Here is a 25,663-nt window from a genome sequence, read left to right as displayed (position 1 = left end):
GATGGGGGCAAAGGTTTGAGTTTTTTTAGATGACAATCATACTTCATTGGTAATAGAAGTCAGAAAAGGTCAAATGAGAAGGTAAACCACTATTATTCAGCTTTTTATAATAAACTAAAAATGTATCTCATTATTTGGTAAATATTTTACTTGATGTTTCTTCTTGATCTGTCAAATTAACTTTCCTCGTATTTTATTATCAATTGTAAATGTGAAAATAAACTAATTTCTTTACGAATCATTTATTACATTTGATCCAACCGTAGAACTATCGAACTGCGTCCTTTCATCTGGAACATTTCAGTTCCGACCCTTTGTTTCTGTCGGAGCTTCACTTTGCGACACTAGACGGAAGTAGAAATGGCGCTAGTGGCGTTAGCATAGTTAGCTTCCATTCTGCTTGGATCCAGAGTTGAGAAACATCTTCAGGAGGTCCTGAGATCCGAACCGGACCCGGAACCATCACAGGAACCCCATACAGAACCGGCATGGAGCGCAATACCGACCCGACTGTGAGCTAGAACCGGAACCAGAGGTCCGGAGGGTCGGAGGGCTCGGATACTTTATGTGAAAACCTGAAGCTGGACCCAGAACCGGTTTTAGTCCCACGGTTTTCTGGAAGTTTCGGACAGATCTTGGATCAGTTTCAGGTAGAACTTCCGGAACCAGCTGCAGAAATTCAGGCAGAACCGACAGAGGCCATTAATCAGTGTTTATAGATTAATCAATAAATAATCAGTGAACCAGTTATGACCAGTTCCGGCCAATGTTATGTTTTTGACATGAAACTATGGTTGAAAAACTAATAAACGCAAACACAAGGATGATTGTGTTTTATATTATATTATATTATATTATATTTATATATATACATATATTTGTAATATGAACCTTTTATTTTGCTGAAATAACTAACCGGAAATTAAAATATAATTTGATGTTATTTTCATATTTAAATAGAAAATAAAATCAGTGACACAAATAAGGAAAAGTTGATTAAGTCCTGCAGAGGACAACGGGGCGCTGCCATGGTTACGGCTTGCCGACCGGAAGTGACATCATCGTCTCCCATTAAGCCTGATTCTGTTTAGACTGTGTTTATGGGTCTCAGTGTGGGGCCCCGACCCCTGGGGGAGTCGCAGAGGTACTGCGGGGGGTCATAACATTAATCACTTTAGCACAAATCCAACTTGTAGCTTTCTGAGAAAAGGAGGCATAAAATAAACAAAGACATTTACTGATCTACTATTGGTGACCCTTCAGAACCACCGACCCAATAGAGTCAGTCGACTTCTGGTTTTGACCCAATTACTAAAGAGTTTTGCAGTCTAATATTGTAGATCTAGCTCCTGCTTCAATGAGCATCAGGCTGCTAACAGAAGAGAAATGATGATGATGATGGCTCTTTAACCTTCCTCCTCTGGTCTCCAGGTGTGTGCAGGTGGAGGTGTGGCATCCTGCAGGCCACGCCCACTCAGCCCCTCCCACCACCACAGGCGTGTTTTCAGCAGCAGGTAAAAGAGTAGCACTCAGGTTATCACCGTGACGACGTTAAAACTCTCACAGGCCAACGATCGACATCAACATGAGAAAATCTGATCATCCATACAGGCTGATCTGATGATTAATTATTGATTAACTGATTAATACCTGGATGGAAAGAATTTGTACAGAATCTCCAACCAGGTGAAGCTAAAGCCGAACTAGAGAAGTTCTGCTAGAACAGATTTACAGACTAAGAAGGTTTTTATCTTACATGTTTATATTATTTTTAATAAAATTTTTAGAATCTGTTTCCTGCAGTTAATCGATTATTAGGTTTCCAGAACCGTTAAAGTATTTTATGGTTCTGAAGGAGAATAAATACACAAACACTTTTTCACACTCCATTCTTTTCCCTGGATAAAAGAAGATCAAATGTTTTATTTTAAAGCTCAGCTCAACTTTTAACTTGTTTTATATTGAAATGAACAATCACAACAGCAGCAACGTTCATCTGACTCGGGTCGCCTGGGAGGTTCTGGTTCTGGTATCGGCTGCAGTGGCACTGGGTCCATTCCTCCCTCTGCTGATAGACGAACCTTTTGTCCTTTGAGGTTCTGATGAAGACCCAGATAATGTTCTGGACCCGACAGTGAAACCCTGAAGAACCCGAGTAGAGCCGGTAGTGTTCTGGCGGGTCGTTGGTTCTGGTCCGATGGTTTCCTTGACCTCTTCTTGTGTCTGTGTTTGTTTCACGTCCAAACTCCATTTTATTGTTGCAGAAACTCTGGGTGGAACGGTACCAACAGAACTTTTCAGTACTCCTCCTGGGGTCCGGTTCCTTGCAGCCCGGTGCGTTCGAGTGCAACTAGTCAATGTTTTAAAACACTTTAAATATGGCCGCCGTCGTCCTCTTCAGCAATATTAACCGTTACTAAATAATGTAATCAAATAACTAAATTAAACCTGATGAAAATATTAGAAAATCATTTTTATTGGCAGAACAGTTTAAAATCCTTCATTCCTTTGCTGAATAAAGTCAATAAACCATTTAGTGACACCAGTAATGAGTTTTAGAGGCTCGACTGGCTGAACATGTTGGTTTAATGTGTTTATAACTATATTTAATACTTGGCTCTGTATCTCTATTGTCTTTACCGCCTGGATTGTTTTTAATGCATTTTCCACATCTTATTTTTTCCTTTTAAATCAAATCTGCTGGGTTGAAACACAAAACTCCTAGAAGAAGAAGAGGTTCCATGTCTGAAGTTTATTCTAATAGCTTTTATTCCACAACAAATAAATGATTAAAAAACAGCAAATATTTCAACATTTTACTGATTTCCAAATACATGTTTGCTGAAATCTCTTGAATTTTTTCTTGTGTTCTTCATCTCCTCAGACGTCCAGCAAATATTTTCTGTAGAATCGAGAGGTTTTTCTTTTACAAAGAGAAGAAATCATTCAGAACCAGAAGAAGCAAAACTCTGCCCTGATGGAAGAACAGAAGGATCCAGATGGTCCAAATATAAAGCAGGAACAGGAGGAACTGCTGGATAAACAGCTGAAAAATGACCAACATGCTGAAGATCTGCAGATTAAAGAGGAAGTGGACGAATACTGCACCAGCCAGGACGAAGTTCGCCTGGTTCTGAAGGAGGAGACGGACACATTGGGGATGAATACTGCTCCTGAACAGAGAAACAACAGGGAACCAGAACCAATCAGGGACCGACTCCAGAACGCGCGACTGGCTGAAAACCAGCAACAGGAAGGGAAGAAGGAAGAATCAGGATTCTGTAAACATCCACAACCAAGGTCGAATAAGAGCTGTCAGAAATCCAGAGTTCAAAGTGACGATGCACACGGTTCCAAACGTAGAAGGCGGAGCAGATCTCTGAGCCAAACAGAAAAAAGTTTGTTTTCCTGTAAAGTGTGTGGCAAGAGTTTCTTCCAGAGTAGCCATCTGAACAACCACATGAGATCGCACGCAAGTAAGAAACAATACCCCTGTGAGGTCTGCGGTAAGTTTTTAAATGACAAAGGTAGCTTAACGGTTCACATGAGAACCCACACAGGTGAGAAGCCTTTCACATGTCCCACCTGTGGGAAAGGTTTTGGTGCGAGGAGCAGCTTCATTGCTCATGTAAGAACTCACACAGGTGAGAAGCCATTTCCCTGCCCAAGCTGTGAGAAAAGTTTCATTGTAAAAAGTCATCTAATCACACACATGAGAATTCACACAGGTGAGAAACCTTTCCAGTGTCTCACCTGTGGAAAACGGTTTGGCGCTAAAAGCAATTTAAACACTCACATGCGAACACACACGGGTGAGAAACCTTTTGCATGTGTGAGCTGCGGGAAAAGTTTCAGTGTAAGGAGTCACCTGATCACTCATCTGAGAACACACACGGGTGAGAAGCCATACTCCTGTCCATACTGTGGCAGAAGCTTCAGTCTGCGAAGTCATTTAAATGTTCACATGAGCACACATACAGGAGAGAAACCTTTTCCATGTGTGGCATGTGGAAAAAGCTTCAGAGTGAGAAGCAGTTTGACAATTCACATGAGAACGCACACGGATGAGAAGCTGCACATCTGTGATGTGTGCTGTAAAGGTTTCACTCAGAGCAGCCGTCTGGCTTCTCACATGAGGATCCACACAGGGGAGAGGCCGTTCCCATGTCCCACATGTGGAAAAAGTTTCAGTGCCAAAACATATCTGAATACACACATGAGGACACACACAGATGAGAAGTCCTATCTGTGTGTGATCTGTGGGAACAGCTTCAGTCGAAAAAGCAACTTGAACAGACACATGAGGACGCACACGGGCGAGAAACCCTATGATTGTGAAGTTTGTGGGAAATCCTTTGGATGTAGCGGTAGCTTGACCGTCCATATGAGATCTCACACAGGTGAGAAACCATTCCCATGTGTCACCTGTGGAAAAAGCTTTAGTGTAAGAAGTTACCTGGTTATTCACATGCGAACCCACACAGGTGAGAAGCCTTTCCCATGTGTCACCTGTCGGAAGAGCTTCCTTTTACGGAGTCATTTGACTCGTCACATGAGAGTTCACACCGGCGAGAAGCCGTTCCCATGTTCGACCTGTGGGAAAGGTTTCAGTGTGAGATGTCACATGATGGCTCACATGAGAACTCACAAACAGGAGAAAGATCTTTCTGACACATGGCCTGTGGGAAACGTCTCCAAGGAGTTGAGATGACTCCGCTAGAGCCCAGCATACCCTACCTGGGGAGACAGGTAAGCGGCTGTGGCTTTAACCAATGAGAGACAAGAGCTTTGTCTGCTAAAACATTGAACTTTGTGAGAGTTGTGTTAAACTGGGAATCATTAAAAGTTGATGTATGTTGCTGTGTGATTTCTGTGAATAATTTCTAAAGCAAGGATTTGACCTCAGTGTGTTTGTCGTTCAGTGACAAATGTGCTGCTTGTGTAGATTTTGTGATGTTTATCTGAATCACGTTTGTCCTCATGTCCTTTAAGAGTCTGGGTCAGTAATGTTTAAGGTTTATGTTCTGCACAACCTTTTCCCTGTTTTCTAACAGTTTATTAGCACCGAATGTCAGGTTTCAATCAATCTGAAGCCTTTTCTTGCCTCAAAACATTTTTTCCCTCAAACATTGTAACCATGACCTGGCTTCACAACACAACAGGTACAAAACATCAGAGAAAGACAATATTACTGGTTAATAAGTCTAACTAAATGTTGGCTCCTCTGAGCAGTTTAGGGTTCCCTTTGGTCTTATCCACAGTCTGTGATTGGCTCCGGCTTTGCAGGCTCACACTTCCATTAATGGCTAATAGCGGAGATCATTTTTCATTTTGCACTTTGGCTAACTTTGAAAACACTTAGCGCACTTAGCTTCCACTAAGTACATTTTTCCAGATAAAATCCAAAGCACTCATTTATTTTGCTGTTTGTAAACGTTCAGTTTAATAAAGTTTATCATCTGTGTTGAAGTTTTGTTTATCAAGTATTTGGAGTTTTCTAAGTAGATGTTTGTATTTATGCTCTTATTTTGAAGGAGTGCTGTTTTCAATGCAAGTCTGTTTCCTCTTGCTTTCTTTATTTCTCAACCTTTTTTAAAAAATAAGAAACATGCAAGAACAAAACACAACATGGACAGAAGAGAAATGAAATTGGTGCTTTAGGGTTGTTTCATTTCAGAGGAAATATCATTTGAATTGAAGTTAGCGCTTTTGCATTAACTTCCTCCAAATACTGTGTTGCTGTAGCAGTTAGCATCAGTGGACCTGTTTATGGAGAGTGCTGTAGGATTAGCGCAGCTAGCTTTTCGGTTAGCGATGTCCAACACTGAGTGACTTTCTGTGAGCTTCAGTTACAAAATCTGGAGAAGTGGGTTCATAGTTCAGCACCAGGGAGGGGAACCTTCATATTGAGTTATTTCATGTTTTTATGAATACATGAACATTTTCCCTTTTTTATTGTAAATGTTGATGAAGGTTCTGCATTTCTGAGCTAAACATGAGAGTTTGTTCCTTCAAATAAGGTTGAGGAAGATGAGAACCAACAATAAAACATGAAGGTAAACAATGTTCTGTTGTTCTTGAGTTTCAGTTCAAACTGAGTCTTTTTCTGGGAGAATAACGGCCTGAATTCAGCTTTATTCCTGTTTCTGCTTTCGATTCTTATGATCTTAACCTGGAAACTCCGATCCAGAAAACGTTGACGGGTTTCTGGACCGTTGGTTTTTGTGTGTCCAGCAGCCACTGGACAACACAGAGACACACTGGAAGCTGGAGTACCCAGAGAGAACCCACACAGCCCTGATCAACAAACCAAATGAACAGGACAATGAAAGGTCATTGGAGAGGTCAACAGCTTCCTGACCATCGTTCAGCTGAGCAGGACTCCGGCGTTCTGGATGAGCTCAGGACTTCAGCTGGACCTCTGGGATATTAGAGCAGATTTTATCGCCTCATTTTCTCCTTTTAAACCAACTCAAACAGAAAACGTCCAACAAGTCTTCAGTTCTCCTGAACTTCAACTCCCAGTTAGGTTGTTACATTTTCTGACAAAATGTGAAATAAGCAAATAAGAATTTGCGCAAACAGACAAAATTTTGTTGCATTACATGGTGGAAATTAAAAGCCCCCAATTATTCATGGAATCATAACTTTAGGAAAGCGTAGCAGATGTGAAATGTGCTGTGATCAATTTAAACTTTAAATGATGTTTCTAGTTGAAGGTGTGTGGATGTAGTTGGCTGTGAAAGTTTTTACAATGTTGGGCCAAATGTTTTAGATTTTCCAATCATTTTAATGGGTCAAACATGCATGAAATTAAAATGTTTCAAAGATTATAGAAGCTGAAATTGATAAATGACACAGGATGTCTCTTAAGAACAAGCTCAGCGCCCAACGTGGGTTTCAGTCTGTGACTTTGGGCTGAATCCGTGACGATGACATCTGAGATCTTTTCCTGCCGGGAGTAATCTTCCTCTAGAGCAGGGGTCTCAAACTCCAGTCCTCGAGGGCCGCAGTCCTGCAACTTTTAGATAAGCCTCTGCTGCACCACCTGAACAGAATAATGAGGTCATTAAGGTTCTGGAGAACTGATCTACACCAGGAGGAGGTCATTCACTCATTTCATTCCAGTGTTTTGTACCTGTGACACATCTAAAAACTGCAGGACTGCGGCCCTCGAGGCCTGGAGTTTGAGACCCCTGCTCTAGAGGATGATGGACTTCAGATAATTTGGAGATGACCTTTGACCCTTCCTAGGTTGATGAGCAGCAACAGTTGCTTCTCTGGGATCATTGCTGATGTCGTTGAAGCCTGGGATTGTACTAGCAACACCTGAGCGCTTCAGAGGAGCAAACTAACCAAAGCTGCTTCTACCTGCTGCTGCCGACCAATCAGAGCTGGCGCTGTGGTCGCGCAGGAACCAGGAAGGACGGGCAGATTTTGTTCAACAAACATTTTCATTTTAATGAACATAGAAGGTGAAACTGGTTCTCTCATCTGCAGGAGTTTGTATTGAGTTTTCATTTTGATAGAGGTCACATTTAATTTAAAACGCTTTCAATTCAGCCAAAAATCTAAATTCAGCATCAAGACCTGTTGAACGTATCCGAAGGCCAGAAGAACAAAGCTGCTGTTAAAAATTCAAAAACTTTGCACTTTGACTTTGATTTAGGAGATGAGAGTGGGCTGGTTCCTCTCTGGACTTTTATTTTTTAAAGGTTTTTTGTTGGCTCTCTCGGCCCTTATTTTGAAATGCTTAGACAGGAAGAAGGCAATGAGAAGGGGAAGACATGCGGCGCAGGTCACCAGGCTGGGATTCGAACCTGCGACAGCTGCGTCGACGACTGAGGCCTCCTTATGTGGGTTGTGCTCTACCGCTGCACAGAACCCCATGGACTTTTATTTTGAAGAGTCAAGGCAGAGTCAAACAAGGTTCTGATACAATGTGGAAAAATTTTAGTTAAATGTTTTAATCACATCAAACAGTGTTGGGTCAGATCAGAACGACCTGCTCTGAACTTCGCTAACCTGGTTAGAGCTGCTGTGATTAGTGATAACTGGAGCACTGATCAGTCAGTCAATCAATCAATCAATCAATCAATCAATCAATCAATCAAATTTTATTTGTACAGCCCATTTCAGCAGCAAGGCATTTTAAAGAGTTTTACATCATAAAAACACAAAGTCATGCAGCATAGAATCAATAATCAAACATGACATAAAGTCGAGTTCCATCATTAAATTGATTATTGATTATGTTTCAAATTAACTCTAACCAGCTGGTTTTAGTCTGGATTTAAAAGATCTCAGTGTTTCTGGTGCAGAACCAGAACCAGAACCTGAGGGGTCTGGAAGGTTGATCCAGCAGCAGCAGATATTTAATGTGTTGTGGTTCTGATCCGTTCAGTGATTTATAAACTAACAGGAATTAAAGTTTCTTCTCTGAGATGCAGGGAGCCAGTGGAGGTTCTGGAGAACTGGGTTTATGTCTCTGTCCTCCTGGTTCTGGTCAGAACTCCAGCAGCAGCGATCAATATATTTGTTGTGTACTGATGATTTTGATTAGTATTGTTTGTTTGTTTCATAACTAGTGACTGTGACGTCATTATGATGTAAAGAACTTTGAACTGCCATGTTGCTGAAATGTTTATTACAAATCAGCTCGTCTTGTCCTTCAGTCATTTATTTGTGATTTATTTGTTGTGAATGTTAAACATAAACCACCCGAGTTCAGCAGCGGATTTATTCAGAACCTGAAATTCATCCTGCCGGCTAGGAGCGCCGCCCGTCCCGCCGGCTGTGAAATGATGCGGAGCCGATGACGCGTCCAGCGGAAGTAATCGGAGAAGTGGTTGCGTTAGCTTCCGGTTAGCCTAGTTAGCTCGTGGTGTGTCCCAGAGCGTGTCCAGGAGGTTCTGGTTCTGTTCAGCAACAATGTGTTCCGTTGAGCCTCTGAGAGAGTTTATCAGAGAGAGACTAACTGCTGCTGCTGAAGAAATCTTCACCCAGCTGGAAAAAACCATCGTCCAGTACGAGGAGGAGATCGACCGGCAGCGGAGACTGCTGGACCTCACCTGGAGACCCCGAACCGAGCCGAACCCCGCAGGTAGGTCCGGCTGGGGCAGCGGGTCGGATCACCATCGGTCACAACCGGACATAACGGAGCCGCCTCCAAACTCGCTTATTGATGAGAAAACGGACTGAAATCTGACCGAAGAGGAAACTTTGAAATATATTGGTAACATGATCACGTTTCCTAACCATGTGGGCCCGGAACCGGTGGGGTTTATGGCGCACATGAGTTGAAATAAATCCGGTTTTCATGAGTCCAATGTTTTACAGTGTCTGATGAAAATGTTCTCCTCTTTTTCCTTTAACACTATAACAGCTTAACGAGAGCAAACAGAGACCCGTCATGTAGAAAATGTGATATCAACTTTAACTGTCAGGTCTATGAATACATTTTAATTTATGAGCCTGTCTATTGTCCTGTTGGTGTGAAACTGAGAACAGATGTGATTATGTAGGAAAAGTTATTTCACTCTTCAGTCTTTGTTTCTTCAAGTTTGTGGGGGGGGGGGCATTTTTTGGCAGATTCTTATCCTGCCAGTATTTGCCTGCCCTGTTTTTCAGCTCAAAATGTGATATGAAAGTAGCTCTGAGAGTGTCGCTATGCAGAAAACCTCATAAAACACATGACCATCCAATATTTTCACATCGCAGGGCATGCATTTTCTGGCAAGGGACATTTGGAGGACATGATGACCTTCCTCATCTGGGGTCACTGGACTGTTTGACCTCATGCATTTGTTATGTCACAACAAGAAAGGGCAGCTCAGAATGAAAGCAGGGAGCCCACCTGCTGTGGATCATTATGTTTTTAAGGCGGTTGGACCGACTGGTGTCGGAGCGTCTGGCGTCGGAGCGACTGGCGTCGGACCGTCTGGCGTCGGAGCGACTGGCGTCGGACCGTCTGGCGTCGGAGCGACTGGCGTCGGAGCGTCTGGCGTCGGAGCGACTGGTGCAGCTGGACAGGCTAAAAAACTAAACAAGCTTCTTCTAATCCAGCCTGTGGGTCAGCAGAGACGTCTGCTGCTCGGCAGGGGTTACAACATAAAACTTTAGATCTTCGATTGTCCAGAAAGAAGAATTTATGATGATTTAAGAAGCTTTGTCATGTTAGAAGAACATTTTTTCATTTTGGTCTCCTTGGTCCATACAGGTCTCCAGCAGCAGGAACCGGTCCACCAGAACTTCTGGCAGCAGAACCGCTGTAACACTCAAGATGTTCCCTCTGACCTGGAATTCAGTCAGCAGAAGATTGGTTCTGGTTTGAACCCAAAGGAACCAGAACCAACAAAAGAGAAACTCCATGACGTCCTGGGCTGGGGAGCAGAGCGGCTCGTTAAGCAGGAGCCCGATTCCTGCATGGTGACTGTCGAGTACGACGACATGTTCCCCACTAAAGCAGAACCAAACACAACCCAGATCTTTTCTCAGAACTCGCCTAAAGCAGAGATCCAGAGTCAGGAGAGAAGCAACTCAGGATCTTGCACAGATGAGGCTCCTAAAGCTCCAACTTCAGATGATCCAGAACTGAGGATGGCTGAGAACGCACCCCTCACTGAGGAGAACCTGTACTCATGTCAGTTCTGTGGGAAAAACTTCACCACTTCCAAGGACCTGAAGGTTCACTGGAGGAGCCACACAGAAAAGAAGCGTCATACTTGTGGAGTGTGTGGGAAAACTTTGAGCGACCGCAGCAGTTTGAGGAAACACCTTCGGATCCACACAGGAGAGAAGCCATATCCTTGTGAAGTGTGCGGGAAAAGATTCAGGAACAGCTGTGGCTTGACGAAGCACCTCCGGATTCACACAGGAGAGAAGCCATTCACATGTCAGACCTGCGGGATGCGTTTCAACCAGAGCAGCATTTTATACAGACACATGAAGAGAAAGAACCACTGAGAAGATCCCAGAGAGCTGAGGAAGACGAGTCCTGGATCTGCAGCTGGTCCTCCATCAACAAACCAGATGGTCGAGTTTTAGGACTCTGTCCCAAAAAATGTTCGGCTTTGGACTGTGTCTCATTTTCCTTAGCAACTAGATTGCAGATAGTAGTTAAAAAGATTAGTTATGGGGTTGTTGAGCTTTTAAGTTGGGCTGTTTGTTAACAAATTCTCAGACTTGAATAGAAATCGTCGTGTCGGCCATCTTGGGGAATTTTTTTCTAATCGGCATTTTCTGTATTTGATAGCAGTTTGTGTATGAAATGATCAGAAATAGAGGAACGATACTGATTAGAGCAGAGGTGGACAGTCCTGGTCCTGGAGGGCCGCTGTCCTGCAACTCTTAGACGTCTCCCTGGTCCAACAGTTGAATCTCCTCCTAAGAAAACTCAGGTTCTCCAGAGTCCTGCTAACGACCTCATTATTTGACTCAGGTGTGTGGAAGTAGAGACACATCTTAAAGTTGCAGGAGACGTTTAGGCCCTCCAGGCCTGGAGTTGCCCACCCCTGGATTAGAGTCTAATCATTAGGAGCACCCCGCCCAATCCTTCACCACTCCTCTTGTCGCCCCGCCGCCCCTCCACATGCAAACATACAGGTAGCTTGGGCAGCGTCCCTTCTAGAATGGCTGCGGTTTTTTTCTTTTAAATTTGAATTGTAGTAAAGCCTCGACAACAGGGAGCTAAAGATGGCAGAAAAACTCCGGGGCACAAAACAGAAAACTGAAGAGGGGGAGGATAAAGATGTTGGAGAGACGAAGAAAAACTTTTCAAAGTGGCTGAAAGACAGAAGGTGAGTAAAGTCAGAGTATCAACTAGAGAGTTGTAAATATTCAGGTTAGCTTAAGCTAGGCTACAATGACAGGTTGTTGTATTGAACCAAAACGGGACGCGATTTATTCCGTATCGCTATAATGTCTGATAGACGCACCTACCACACACACCTCAACAATAAGTGTAATAATAATGACCAAAACAAAACACAGGAAATATTAAGGCCAGTTAAATTGTCGTTGCAGGAGCTAAATAGAACCCCGCCCCCACGAACTGACGCTGTTGTCATGGTTACCTAGAGACGGTTGGTGGCAGCCGCAGTGAGCTGCTGTCTTTTCAAAATGTCCACCGAGAAAACACCGTCCTTAAAGTCAAACACAGACGGTGGTGGGAAGAAACAGGCTAAACAACCACAGTGACGTTTAATAGGAGCATTAAAATAAATGTGTGTCGATATTCAGTGGGTTGTTTGATATCAGACAGAATGGATCAGGAGAGGAACCGCAGACCCGTCAGAACCTAAAGAACCAGAACATCAGTCTCTTCATCCCTCAGTCATTTCCTGAGACCCAAAAATAATATAGATGGCAATTTATAGAACAAATCATACAAATAGATTAATAGTAAATCAATAAATATTGTGAAGAGATCATTAGTTAGGATTGTGTAGGAAAAATGTTGATATCTTTTATAATTCAGTGTTTTGTGGTCAATATTATTTCACCATTTTATTAATGTGGGTTGCCAGTTTGGATCAGGTTTCAAGTTATAAGAATGATAGAAAACATGCTAACAAAGAGCCTCAGACCTGCAGACACAGGAGGTTCTAGACAGGATAACAGACGAGGCTCTTTGGCTCAAATATATTCAATGATGCAATATTGCAGTTTTTTGTTTCATTCTTTTTTAATTGCCCTGTAGGCAGCAATTTATTCACATATATGTACATTTATTATTATTGATACTTTAATTAAAAATGAGTTGTACAAGTTTATGTGTGTATCAAACAAATTAGTCCTCAGTGTCACTAAAGCTCTGAGACTCAATAAGTTTAGTGACTCGTGTTCTAGGACTTGAGTTTAAATGTCTTTACTCAATATTTCTGCTGTGATGTTATGATGCATCTGATCAGCCAGTAACTGTTATCCAACAAGGACATCATTTAAATTAAAGTTTCATTTTTATGTGGTTTGACTGCTGTAATTTTAAACCTACTGAATGTCATTCAGCTGTGAGGAAGAAGAGAAGATGAATCAGGACAAACAGGAAGGCAACAGGTTGGTCTAATATCAGGTAACAGCTACTTAATCCCAAGCAATATTTTTTAAACATTATTTTTTTAAAACTATTAAGTTCTGTAATTTTTTACAACTAATATAAAAAGCTTTTTGACCTCTGATTTAGTGGAGACGCCAAAGACGAGGGTGAAGGAGACAGAGGAGACAAGTGACGACATCAGGAAGGAATAATTACATCAGGGAGGCAACAAAAACCTAAATACCACGATGGTTTGATTTTAATTACTGTATTTTATGAGTACATGAATAAATAAGAGCTGTATGGTCATATTAAACCTGCAGGGGGCGCCGATGACATGTTTGCAAACACCTCAGAAAGTATGTAGTTGCTCCTCTGCCAACAACAGACCAGACTGGAGGGTTCTTCAGACTCCAGCAGAAAAAATTCAACCTTTAATGTCTGAGCTAGCATTAGCTTAGCATGGCTCTACTGTTTGCTGGAAAGCCAGATAGGAGATGCTAACCTGATGCTAACTGTATGAAATCAGGTCTATATTTCATCTGCAGAGAAGCCACGTTCTGACCCGTCTGTTTTTCTGAAATGGATCGATGTGTTTCGTTGATGACGCTGGTAAAATTATTGTGTTTCTTTATGACGACACTCTGAATGAAAATGTTAGAGGATCTGTCAGAAATCCAACATGTTTGACATTTCTGCCTATTGTGTTCATAATGTCAGTCAGAAGCTGAAAGCGTCAGTGAAGCTGCTGCATCCTGTTTGGCCCCGCCCACCACCTGAATGAGTTAATCATTAATGAACCAGGCAGCGAGTTATACCAAGAGGTTTTACATAAATTCTTTCGGAAATGTTTTTTTCTGAGTATAAACCTTTTGAAAGAAGGACTGAGACGGCAAAACAGGCACCTGAAGGCTCAACACGCTGACATTTTGTCACAGGTTAAGTCCAAGTCCACCTCGCTGCAGCAAACAGGAAGGGCGGGACGGACCTCTGTCAGTCTCAGACCTTATTTGGAAATGGGACCATTGCACTCCGGAAGTGAAGGGGGCGCTATTTCCTATATTATCCACGGTCTCCCGTTTTTATTTTCTTTAAAATCTGTGATATATTTTCACCTTTAGGAAGGATTTTCACTCTCAGCATTTATTTGAACTTTTCTCTTTTATTTACTTCACTGCAGCTCAGTTTTTAACACAAACATTTGAAATATCAAGACTGTCGTGATGGCCATGCTGAGGACTGCTGATTCCTTCAGGAGCTGACGTCACGGTTGCCTAGAGACAGACAACAAACACCTTTTTAAAACGTCCACCTGATACTCGTAGCATTCTCAGAACCAAAAACTGTTCCAGGTGCAAGTAGGAAGTTGTTCGTCCCTGACTGAACAGGATCTGTGAGGATGAATGAAGGTAAACGTGAAAATGAAAATGTGTGTGTGAGTTTGAAATCGACAGGCAGACACACAGCTCAGCCTCTGCCGCTGTCATCTGCACAGGCCAGAAAAATATAGATCTTTGAAAAGAGTTGTGTTTTTGTATTTCATATTCAGACGACTTTATACCACAACTGGTTATAAAAAAGATCATTTTGTGTTAATTCTAGTGATTTGATCCAAAAATGTTTGAATTTTGCATATAAGTTTGTCGGATAAATTGACAGTAGACTTAGTCAACCAAAATTTTACAATTAGTCGACCAAAACTAGACCAAGACTAAAACAATTTGGACTAAATAATGACAGACAAAATGACATTTTAGTCAAAAGACTAAAACTAAACATTTTCTGTCCACATTGACCTTGATCTAAAGATTGGATAACCTATAAAAACAGGATGTTTTCAGACGGATGGATTCAGCTTCACTTGGAAAATAAGAATTTGGTCTAAATGATTTTAGTATGACAGGAAAATATTTTATTCATGAAGTCGTTTAAAAAGGATTTAATTTTATTTGAAAGTGCATTAAAACTGAATTGACCAAAGCTTGTATTACTGGATTATGTGAATGGTTTGTAATTTCATATTATGTTTGTATCCATCTATAGATATTCTTTGAAAAAGGTGGAAATGTGAGTTTGATTTTGTTGTTTCTGATCCTTTTCTGCTTTGGACTTTTCAATGAAGAAAAACACAATTTAAAAACTAGCTTATTGTAAAGATAAGCTAGCTATCATCATCATCATCATCATCATCATCAAGTGGTAATATTACCCCTACTACTAACAATAATCATTTATATTGAAGTGTAATTTCTTTGTTTGTAGCATAAAGCGGAACTCTAATTCGATGTTTCTCTCGGAACCTGAAACTGTAACATCCGGTGGAAGTAAACAGAGCAGCTAGCCCGGTTAGCCTCCTGCTAGCAGCTGTCACTGTGTCCAGGAGGTTCTGGTTCTGTTCAGCAACAATGTGTTCCGTTGAGCCTCTGAGAGAGTTTATCAGAGAGAGACTAACTGCTGCTGCTGAAGAAATCTTCACCCAGCTGGAAAAAACCATCGTCCAGTACGAGGAGGAGATCGACCGGCAGCGGAGACTGCTGGACCTCAGCTGGAGACCCCGAACCGAGCCGAACCCCGCAGGTAGGTCCGGATGGCCTCCCGGGGTCTGAGGAACCGGGTCTGGTTAATACCGCGGAGGAACCAGGGCGGCTAGGCGTTGATGCGCCATTTCGTACCACTGTTCCGTCCAAACCCTACTTAGGTTTCGTACCTGTTTTATCCAATATGGCTGCCAGGCAGAACAAGTTTCGGGGATTAAAGGTTTAATTTGTGGCTCTGGTGGATTTTTCGCGTTGAACGAGTGACGTGCAGTCACGTCATCGTGTCGTATGTGCGGATATGTTGCTTTACAGTTACATTTCCTAGAATGCAGATTACAACTAAGTGTTAGCATGCTAGCTGTTAGCGTGCTCACGGGGTTCGCTCCATTTGTCTCCCAGCGAGGAGTTCTGGCCACCGGAAGGAAGGCGGGGACGTTTGGACGATATTTACATCTGGCAGAGCACGCACTAAAAGAAAATCAAAGATGTGATCAATATTAATTTAATGGTGGAGAAATTCTGTGTTTATTAGTGAGTTAGTATTATATTTACAATTTTTATAATGTTAGCTGAATGTGTTCAGAGATCTTTACATACATTTGGAAGTTGCAAGGTTTTTAGGAAATATTTAGGAAGGAAAACGCAAGTATTGTCTTGATTTATAAAAGGTACATATTTTAATACATAGTTCTTATATGAATTAAGAAGTTGTTTAGAGTTATGTAGGGAGGAAAATGTATGTATTCCTACTGAATTTTGATTTATAAATTGTATTTTAATTCATAGAAATGCCCTAAAAGGGACTGGAGGTGCGAATTAGCTGTAGCTATATAAATATTTAGGGGCTGCACAGTGGAGCAGTTGGTAGCACTGTTGCCTTGCAGCAAGAAGGTCCTGGGTTCGATTCCCAGCTCTGAGTTGGAGCACATGTGACAAATGTCTGCGCGAAGGTTCACCAGCGTTTCTATTTCCTTAGACGAGTTCGATTGTGTGGCGTTTCTAAAATGATGATGTTGATCTTCTATAGGAAAACCGTGGAGTCTGTTCTGATATGGCATCACTGGATGGTTTGGAAATCTTACTGTTACATTAAAAACCCAAATTCAAAGTCTGGTGAAGATGCAAGTAAAATCATCAACACTCCGGATCTGTTGTCTCTGATCGGCAAACTCAGAACATCTGATGGGTCACATTCCATCAGAATATGTTCTCCTGGATTCAGGAGAAGGTTCAGGGTTCAGGTGTAAATAGAACCGTCTGAAACATTCGCTTGGACCCTGACCCAGTTCTACATCACCCACATAACCCTAACCCTCTGTCCATCAGCCTGATGAATGGCCGACTAGCCGGGCCTGGACAGTACCAGGAGGTCCAGACGGAGACCAAGAGTAGCATGTAGAGGCAGTGTGTCAGTGGAAATGGTTATGCGGATGAACGGCCAATCCGACATTTGTGCTTTTATGTATTTTTTGTTTTCAGATTATTTCTCATCAGTAATTTCAAAGTTGTTCAGATTTTCTCTTGTTTTTAATCTCGGGGAGAAAAAAATGCCAGAACTTAACAGGACCAGCCTCACAGCTCCGGGTCAGAACCAGGAGTTTGAACCCAGTCAGCTCATCTCCATGGAAACCACTCAGGTTCATTGGAAGTTCACTTTATCTCTGTCTTTATAATTTTGACATGAGTTGTGTAAAATAGCTTTTTTTGTCCTCTGATGAATTTAAAACATTTCTTGACGCCGTGTGATGATGTCATCAATATTTAATAAGTCACAGTCAGATGTGTTTATGTTCCACATTCAAAATAATGAAATGAGAGAAAATCAAATGAAGCAACGACTGATTCTGGGAGAGGAAGCAGAAGATGAGAAAGTTGAGTTACTGAAGTCAGAACTGGTTCTGATGAAGGGAAGCTGGTAAAGACTTCAGAATAAGAGCGTGAATATAAACGTCTTGAAGAATTTTTAAGTCAATAACCAAAACTTCAACACAGACGTTAAACTTTATTTAACTGAAAGTTTACAAACAAAGTAAGTTAGAATTTTAGAATTTATCCAGAAAAATTAATTTACGGGAAGCTAACTGCACCAAACATTTGCAAAGTCAGCAAAATAAGCTAATAAGTTATGTTGTTAGAAAATTAGCAGCTGTTGCAATAAATTCACCCTGTTTGATGTTTTAGCTGAAATATTTTCTGTTTGCTGTTTGGTTCATCCAGGTTTTCCACCTGGTCGTTTCTGTGAGGAGGACGTCCGTAACGACCAGCGGCTCCTTCACCAGGAGGAAGTCGGACCTCCCCAGCAAGAGCTACAGCTCCCCGAGATTAAAAGGAAGAAGAAGAAGAAGAAGAAGAAACCACTGCAGCCTCCAGAGGTCAAAGAGGAACATGAAGAACTGTGTGTCAGTCAAGAAGCTGAGCAGCTCATCCTGAAGCAGGAGACGGAAACACTGATGGTGACAGTCGAGTATGATGAACCCGAACCGAGCAACGACCCACTCCTGCCTCAGAGATCTCCCAAAGCCGAGACTCTGGAGTCGGGGACGAGCAGGTCTGAGGAGCTGGAAGCAAACTGTCTGTCTGAACCAAACACAAGTAGAACACCTGTCAAATGTGACTTCTGTGAGAAAGAGTTCAGGTTTCAGTACGCCATGAGGAGACATCGCAAAATCCACACCGGAGAGAAGCCGTTCTCCTGCAAGACCTGTGGGAAGAGTTTCATCAGAAAGTTTGCTCTGTTGACTCACATGAGGGTCCACACTGGGGAGAAGCCATACTCCTGCTCCGTCTGCGGGAAATGTTTCCGCTGCAGCAGCGACCTGTCAAAGCACACCAGCATCCACTCCAGTGAGAAACCGTACTCCTGTGAGACCTGCCGGAAGAGCTTCACCACCAAGCGCAGTCTGATCCTCCACAGCAGGTGTCACTCAGAGGAGAAACCTTACTTCTGTCCCATTTGTCACAAAGGCTTCAGGAGGAGCGACAACCTTTCAGTTCACATGAGAACCCACATGGATGAGAAACTGTTCACATGTGAGTTCTGTGGTAAAAGTTTCAACCAGAACGTCCATCTGGTGATCCACAGGAGGACCCATACGGGGGAGAGCCCGTTCCCATGCAGCATGTGTGAGAAACGTTTTAAGAACCGCTCTGCGCTGAACAGTCATCTCCGGCTGCACGCTGCAGACCCGCTGTAGGGAACCAGAACAGAACCAGAACCAGGAGCTCTGCTGACACACCCAGTTTTCAGATTGTTTTATTTCTTCTGGTTCCTTTGAGGCGTTTCCATGGTGATCAAAAGTTAACTTTTGCATGAACGGAGCTTTAGGCTAGTCTAGAGGTTGAAGTGGAAAATTACAATAAGGTCACATCTGCTAGTTGTATTGCTATATGTTTATTCTAACTTCCTGTATAGACCCACTAAAACAGAACTATTTGGGTTCCATGTAGAAGGTTGGGAGTCGTTTTCCACAGCTGCATCAGAACCAGACTGTCTCGCCTCTTGTTTTAGAACCTTTAGAACTCATGTGTTGTCTTTTCATCCAGACCTGCTTCATTATTGATTATTGATTATTGAAGCTTTCTGAGTTGTGCACAATTCATAAATAAACCTGATTGAGTGATTTTTACCTGAACAATGCTTGGTAATAGTTTTTTTTCCACAACAAGGTCCAGTTTTAAAGTCTTGGTTCTGGTTCCATCTGGACCTTCTGGACCAATCAGGAGCTTCAGATGAGTGACCTCAGAGTGAAACTCTACCTGACTCCGCCCACTCTCCCCGCAGCCGATGCTAAGTCTGCTAGCGCTTAGCTGATGTTCCACAGTCGTCTGCTTTGCCAGAGTTACTGGGCCAGAACCCACAGGTTCTGGTTCTGCTGGAAGGACTGCAGGAGTCGGGTGGAGGTGGATGTTCTGGTCTCGGTTCTGGTCAGATGATCAGAACCAACATTTAGAACCTTTTGAACTCGTCTGGTACTGAGCTGCTCCAGATGTTCTGAGGAGGTTCTGTTGTCCTGCTGCTCCATAAAAACCCAGAAGAACCAATCAGAGCCTCAGGAGAGTGAGAGGAGGCGGAGCTTCGTTCTCCCTGACGTTTTGTTTTCTGGTCAGAACCAGGTTTCTGGGTCCGGCTATCCTCAGAACTGCAGAACTTGTCCATGAGGACTGAAGGTCCAGAAACATCTGGTGACCTTCTGACCTTTAGATCCCATCCAGGTTTTCTTGACTTGTTCTGTTTTGCATCTGAACGCATGAATTATGTCTGTAGATTTCTTTTCAATTTAAATGTTAAATAATAAATCTAAATAATCCGATTATGTTGATATTTTCAGATATGAGAAAATCAGCTTCAGTTCAGCAGAAACATTTTAATAACTTTGTTATGACGAGTTTAGCAACATGAAGATTTCTGCTCTGAAATACGTTTCGATTTTCACACCATGGACCATGAAATGGGATAAATTGGAGGAAATTATGTTTTGAATCAAAAATGAAATTATTCCTGAATTATCTTTTTGTTTAGAAACAACCTTTAAAGTCACTAAATGTATTTTTTATTATTTCTGAGCTGCTGATGTTCAATAATTCGCCTATTAGAAGCTGAATTAAAATGATGTAAATATTTTTAGGAAATGACCTCAGTGGTGTTTCAATCCAGAGGATTCTACATCTGTTCACACACACACACACACACACTCACACACGCACTCACACACACACACTCACACACACATTCACACACTGATGATGGGAATCGAACTGGCAACCCACCGATTGGAGGACTCCACCTCAGACTTTGACTGGACCGTCCAGAACCAGAACTGGGACGAAGTGGGGTCAGTTCCACTGGTTCTGGATGGGGTTGGACTGTTGAGGCAGCTGGACCAGGTTCTGGTTCTGGTTTCATGGTTTTCAGTTTTAACTGTTTCATAATCATAACTTTTATTGTAACTGTCATTTTTTTCTGGCTGAATGTTTGAAATCACTTCCTGTTTCTGCGTTTCATAAATTCCATCCAAAGTTTCCACTATTATGAAATTAATAAAAACTCAACATCTTGCTTCTCTGAACGTCACAAATGTACATCAGACCCACAAACAGAAGTTTGGACGGGTTCCTACTGAACGGTACCGCTGGGTTCTGTTCAGCATTACGGCCTGGTTCTAAAGTTACACTGTAAAAAAAATTCAAAGCAATATTTGGGTTTATTCATTTTTCAGTCACAATTTCACCGGGTTTCTAAATGTCAGTTTCAAACTAAATATCAGACGTTAAACATTTAGCTGAAAACTAAAAGTTTAGTTTGGACGACATTTAGAAATGAATAACAGCGAAAATATGAATGTTAAAAAATAAAAACCATTTTTTTCTCTGACAGGCGAAATGAAGAAAAAGAAGAAAATCAATTTATTTTGTTGTAAAACTGGAAAATTATGAACCTGGAATGTTTAGTAAACAATTTCTACATATTTCATGTTCAGATTTATTGTGTTGAAACTGTTTTATTTGTGTAAAATCTCAGATCCTCCTGGAGTTATGACCCAGGCAGGTCAAAGGTCAGATGGAGCGGTTCAATGACAAAATGTTAAGACGTTATTAGTAAAAGTCAAATCCAACCTCAGAGGTCAAAGATTCTCCAGCACAAATATTATTATTCAGAACCGACGAGTCGGTCGCAGCAGGTTCAGGTCCTGGCGCAGGTTCTGGTTCTGGTCCAGGCCCGGTTTGTCCTGATGGTTTCTGTTTCTGATTCATTCTGATGTTTTTTTCTGAACTTCCTGTTTTGTTGCTTCTGTTTTCACGGGAAAACTCCTTAGAGCATCTGACCTTTAACCTCAGCTGAGGTTCTGCTGTTGGCCTTTACAGTGACAGCAAACCTAGGTGAGTTCTGCAGGTCCGCTCGGTTCCTCCGACCCGGTCCGTTTCACCAGAACCTCGGCCCTGAAGCGGGTCGGCTCTCAGTGGATCTGAAGAAATGAATCAAAATGAAATTCTGATTCCACAGAAATGATGAAAGCAAAAACATTTCAATGAAACATTCGGCCCGCAGCATGACTACTTTCTAAATTACGCTTTTGTCCGCCTGATGATGTCATATCCTTTTACTAATGTCAGGAAAGTTGCTGGGCAGGAAGTTGGCCAATGTTTAGTCAACCAGAGCAACCTGTGTTGACAGAAATGTTGCCGACTCCGCCCCGACGCCGGCCCTTTAAAAGGAAGATGTCCGCTGTGCAGCAACACTGAAACGTCCCGCAGCAACTGAAGGCACCACGTTGGAAGATGCATTCAGGTAACTTTGAAATATTCCATATCAGTAACAGAACCTTATTCATCCTGAGGTGAACCGGACTCCACCAGAACCCGGCTGTATCCTTCTTTCGGTGACGTTACCATGGTAACCGTTTGTGTCGTTTCCAGGAAGGATGTCCTGGTTCGAAGCGGTCCTGCTGGTTCTGGTTCTGGCTGTCTGCTCCGGGCTCCCAACAGAACCGAAGGTTTCTGCAGTGCTGAAAGGTTCCGACCCAAATCCAATAATAATAATAATAATAATAATAATAATAATTAGTTCTGGTTAAAAATGTCAGATTCTGTCCAAATTATTCCAGGTTCTGAAGAAAAAACATTTTTATTCTTCAGAGGATCTAAAATAATCTGAATTTTTTCCCCATTTGGAAGAAAGTTATGAAAATATGATTTCTGGATGGATTCTGAGGTGAAACCAGGTTCTGATTCAGGTTCTGGTTCTGGAAACAGATTTAGAAGAAACAATTTCAGCTCTAAAGCTCCTGCTTCATTTATTTGACTGTGAAATTTTTGTGACTATTTTTAGTTTTTTTGTGGGACAAAAATGTGAAGGAAATCAAAGGATCAGTTTGAGGCGGATCCAGACGAACGGTTCCAGTAACCGTCGACACGCAGGAAGTAGGCCGCAGATTTAAATCCATAAACCAAAGAGGATTTTTCATGTTTTCTTCACAGAAACTTCAGTTCCAGTCAGCAGGAGTTTAAAGAAAACTTTTTCTTTAAAGTAAAACTTCTGACACTTGAATGTTTTCTCCGTAACTTGCAGCGTATAAAATGAGTTTCTGACCCGACTGCAGGAAAAGTCCAGGACGTTTATGAAGAACTGTGGCTGAATAACTCGGACCTGGCCCGGCAGACGCTGGCGGTTCCCTTCCTGCAGCACATGCAGCGCGGCGACCTGCAGGCCGACGACTACATGGCCTTCATGCTGCAGGACATCCTGTACCTGCTGAACGTGACGGACATGTTGGGGCAGATGAGCCGCAGGACGCTTCCCGACGACCTGAAGACCTTCATGCAGCATCGCTACCAGAGCTACCAGAGCTTCTCCGACTACATTCTGGACCGGTTCAAGCTCAAAGTAAGGAGGTTTTCCTCAGGTTGGTGAAACATTGAGAGGTTCTGGTCCTGAACTTCTGCTTGCTGCTCTGCCAGGCGCCGCTGGACATCAGACCCATCCTGGCCATGGAGCGGTACCTGCTGGACTACAGAACCATCATGGACAAAGAGGAGCCCATCTTCTTCGCCGTGAGTCTGCTGCCCTGCTCCAGGCTCTGGATCTGGATCGCTAGCAGCCTGGAGGAAAGCTACTGCAACGCCTACTTCGTCTGGAAGAAGGGCAACATGCACGGCAACCCGGAGAAGCACTACAAGGTTCTGCTCAACAAGAACCTGAAGACGCCCGACCGCATCAAACGGGCCAACCAGATCTTCAGGCAGCAGATGCAGAACGAGCAAAACTTCTTCGCTGCTTCGCTGGTGGAGTAGAGCGAAGTCTGGTACCAGAACCGGCACCAGTTCCACAAGCAGAGTGAACTCTCAACTCTAGTACCAGAACCGGTTTATCACAGTGGAGGTCCAGAAGATCCAGTCGGATCACAACAACCAGCAGCTTAACTTAGGAAGAATATTAAAGTAGTTCCAGCTGTTATGAAATGATATTTATCAATCTGAATAAATAAAGTCTGATTTCATTTCTCTGATTCCTGAAGTTTCACTCTTCAGTCTCTACGGTGGCCTGCAGGGCTCACAGGCCCACACATCATAAATACAGAGAGCAGCACATAGTGGGACTTTAACTGTACACCTGCTGCTGCAGACATAACCGCCAGAGGAGCTGTCAGTTCAGCAACAAGTTGTGAAAATAAGTCATTAAATTGTCTTTAATAGTAACTAGATAGATATACATGCATTGTGGTGGTTTCAAAGTGTATTTAAAGCAGAGACTAGCTAAAGCTGCAGTCAACTACAACACACCCGTATAAAACTCATTAACTTACTAAACCGCTAAGTCAGGATGTCACACAGCTGTTAATAGCAAAGTGTCTGACGATCTACGTCATGATTCTATGTTGCTGATTAAATAAAATCATATGGTGATGACAGTGTATACTTGTCTGACAGATATAGCCATCAGTTTGTGCGGATGACGATCTGACAGAACGGCGGCCGGCTGGGCCTGAAAAACAGCTGGTGGAAAAGGGGCAATATAAATATAATATTTATTTATTGAGTTTATCAAAGCTGCAGAATTTGATTTAATGGTTTCAACATAAATTCAAAGATTTTAAATTGTTTAACATTTAAATGTAAGATTTTAAGGAGCTGGCAAGTTTACTTTGTAAAAGTTCAAACAACAATCTTCATCGTTAGATTGTTTTGTTACCATAGCAACAGTCTGATGCTGTGACTTTGAGCCGTTTGTTCTCAAAAACAAATGAATAAACTGTAATTATAACTGATTGTTTTTGGTTTGGCCAGTTAATCTACTCTCTCTCTCCCAGATTAAATCCAACCCAGAAACTGTTAGAGGTGCTGATGGTTTTAGCAGCAAGAGGGGCCCCTAGGTCAGATTCTGCCCCAGGCCTCATGCAGCCTTGGACCGGCCCTGCAGGATGAGTTCAATCTGCTGCACTGATGCAGAGATGAGCAACAAACGGAGATTTAATTGAATGTTTCTAATGTTTCTTTAGCAGCTCTAACATTTCTGTCGGTTGAGTTTTTAAAACACAGAAACTGTTTTGGTTGCTGGAGTTTATGGGACGAGAGTTTCAGATATTTTCCACATTAACTCTTTAGTATGGGCAGCGTGTAGAGATGGAAATGCTGCATAATTCTTTGTTCACAAAGATAAATCATTCTCTTCGCTCCTCAAAGCTCCTCAGAAAGCCACTACAAGTTATTCCTGCGGTTCATTGAGCTGCACAACCAGAGCTAACACGGCGGTTTAAACTCTGACCTTGATCAAAACCTCTGGAAAGAAACTTGATTCCTCACAGGAAGTTGATGTAAATATCCATACAGGTCAGCCTGAGTCCAGTTTGAGTGAAAGGAGGCCTGAGATCTGAGCTGAGGTAAACTTCAGAGATAAAGCAGCAGCAGCACAGAGGCGCCAACGGTGTGATTGGTCCGGCTTTAAATGCACAATCTATAAACCTATTTTCTATAAACTGATCTTTAAGGAATCAATCTGCTCGGCTAGTGAAAAGCTCAGAGCAACACAGACACTTTCAATCCGGCTAAAAAAGAAAAGAAAAAAAAATTAAGTGTGTTTTTCTTTAAATTTTCCTAAAAACATAAACAAGCAATGCTTAGCCTGGCGGGGCATTAGTAAAGCATGGCGGGCCTCCAGGCTTATAATACCCTGGGGGTAATGCTGCATCTGAATAGAAATAATCTACACAACAGGTAATATTTAAAATGATAGAAGTTGATTTTGTATTTGACTTACGATGATTATCGCATAGTGTAACTACAGGGTGGCATTTATAAAATGTTTTCAAAATAATCACAATTATAAAGTCCAGAATTTGCAGATTTTTATTCAAAACTTCAAAACTACACATTTAGTGGTCTGATGACAAAAACATTCAAACATTGTAAATGACAGTTATTGTTATATAAATGTGTCCTTAACTAAAAGCAGTTTATGTAACCAAAGCCTGTTGGTGCCTCATTTTATATTCCTTTATTTAACCAGGTAAACCCCGCTGAGATCTAGATCTCATTTTCAAGAGGGACCTGAGCAAAAACATTTGCAATACATAGCAACCTGGTTACAAGATAAAAC

At 42.2% G+C, this 25,663-nt stretch overlaps 2 protein-coding genes and 1 long non-coding RNA gene across 3 annotated transcripts; all 3 read left to right on the top strand.

The window, feature by feature from the left end:
* Window positions 1-353: 353 nt before the first annotated feature.
* Window positions 354-20,616, top strand: LOC102232322 (zinc finger protein Xfin-like). The gene is made up of 7 exons (XM_023339833.1): window positions 354-650; window positions 1,432-4,701; window positions 4,993-4,999; window positions 8,875-9,103; window positions 10,220-10,963; window positions 15,362-15,613; window positions 17,791-20,616. The coding sequence occupies exons 2-7, from the start codon at window positions 2,978-2,980 to the stop codon at window positions 18,765-18,767; spliced, it is 3,933 nt and encodes a 1,310-aa protein (XP_023195601.1). The 5' UTR covers window positions 354-650; window positions 1,432-2,977; the 3' UTR covers window positions 18,768-20,616.
* On the top strand, window positions 11,707-14,021 carry LOC111609647. Its single transcript, XR_002753239.1, has 3 exons — window positions 11,707-11,798; window positions 13,009-13,072; window positions 13,184-14,021. It is a non-coding gene; the product is annotated as an uncharacterized LOC111609647 (long non-coding RNA).
* Window positions 20,617-21,784: 1,168 nt separating the features above from the next.
* On the top strand, window positions 21,785-23,529 carry LOC111609641. The gene is made up of 4 exons (XM_023339041.1): window positions 21,785-21,859; window positions 21,988-22,083; window positions 22,671-22,954; window positions 23,029-23,529. Exons 1-4 carry the CDS (start codon window positions 21,850-21,852, stop codon window positions 23,359-23,361), a joined length of 723 nt encoding a protein of 240 aa, XP_023194809.1. The 5' UTR covers window positions 21,785-21,849; the 3' UTR covers window positions 23,362-23,529.
* Window positions 23,530-25,663: the final 2,134 nt, after the last annotated feature.

Source organism: Xiphophorus maculatus, chromosome 9 (genome assembly GCF_002775205.1).
Source record: "Xiphophorus maculatus strain JP 163 A chromosome 9, X_maculatus-5.0-male, whole genome shotgun sequence".
Lineage (NCBI taxonomy): Eukaryota > Metazoa > Chordata > Actinopteri > Cyprinodontiformes > Poeciliidae > Xiphophorus > Xiphophorus maculatus.
The sequence above is the reverse complement of the archived record's forward strand: the minus strand, read 5'-3'. Positions and strand labels throughout refer to the sequence as shown.

Bases quoted from the DNA above. Each gene is read 5' to 3' on its own strand.
- LOC102232322 (XM_023339833.1), top strand. From the start codon at position 2,978: ATGGAAGAACAGAAGGATCCAGATGGTCCAAATATAAAGCAGGAACAG. The intron at 10,964-15,361 runs GAGAAGATCCCA...ATCCGGTGGAAG, and splicing joins CATGAAGAGAAAGAACCACT to TAAACAGAGCAGCTAGCCCG. The intron at 15,614-17,790 runs GTAGGTCCGGAT...TGGTTCATCCAG, and splicing joins AACCGAGCCGAACCCCGCAG to GTTTTCCACCTGGTCGTTTC.
- LOC111609641 (XM_023339041.1), top strand. The intron at 22,084-22,670 runs GTTCCGACCCAA...ACCCGACTGCAG, and splicing joins GGTTTCTGCAGTGCTGAAAG to GAAAAGTCCAGGACGTTTAT. The intron at 22,955-23,028 runs GTAAGGAGGTTT...CTGCTCTGCCAG, and splicing joins TGGACCGGTTCAAGCTCAAA to GCGCCGCTGGACATCAGACC.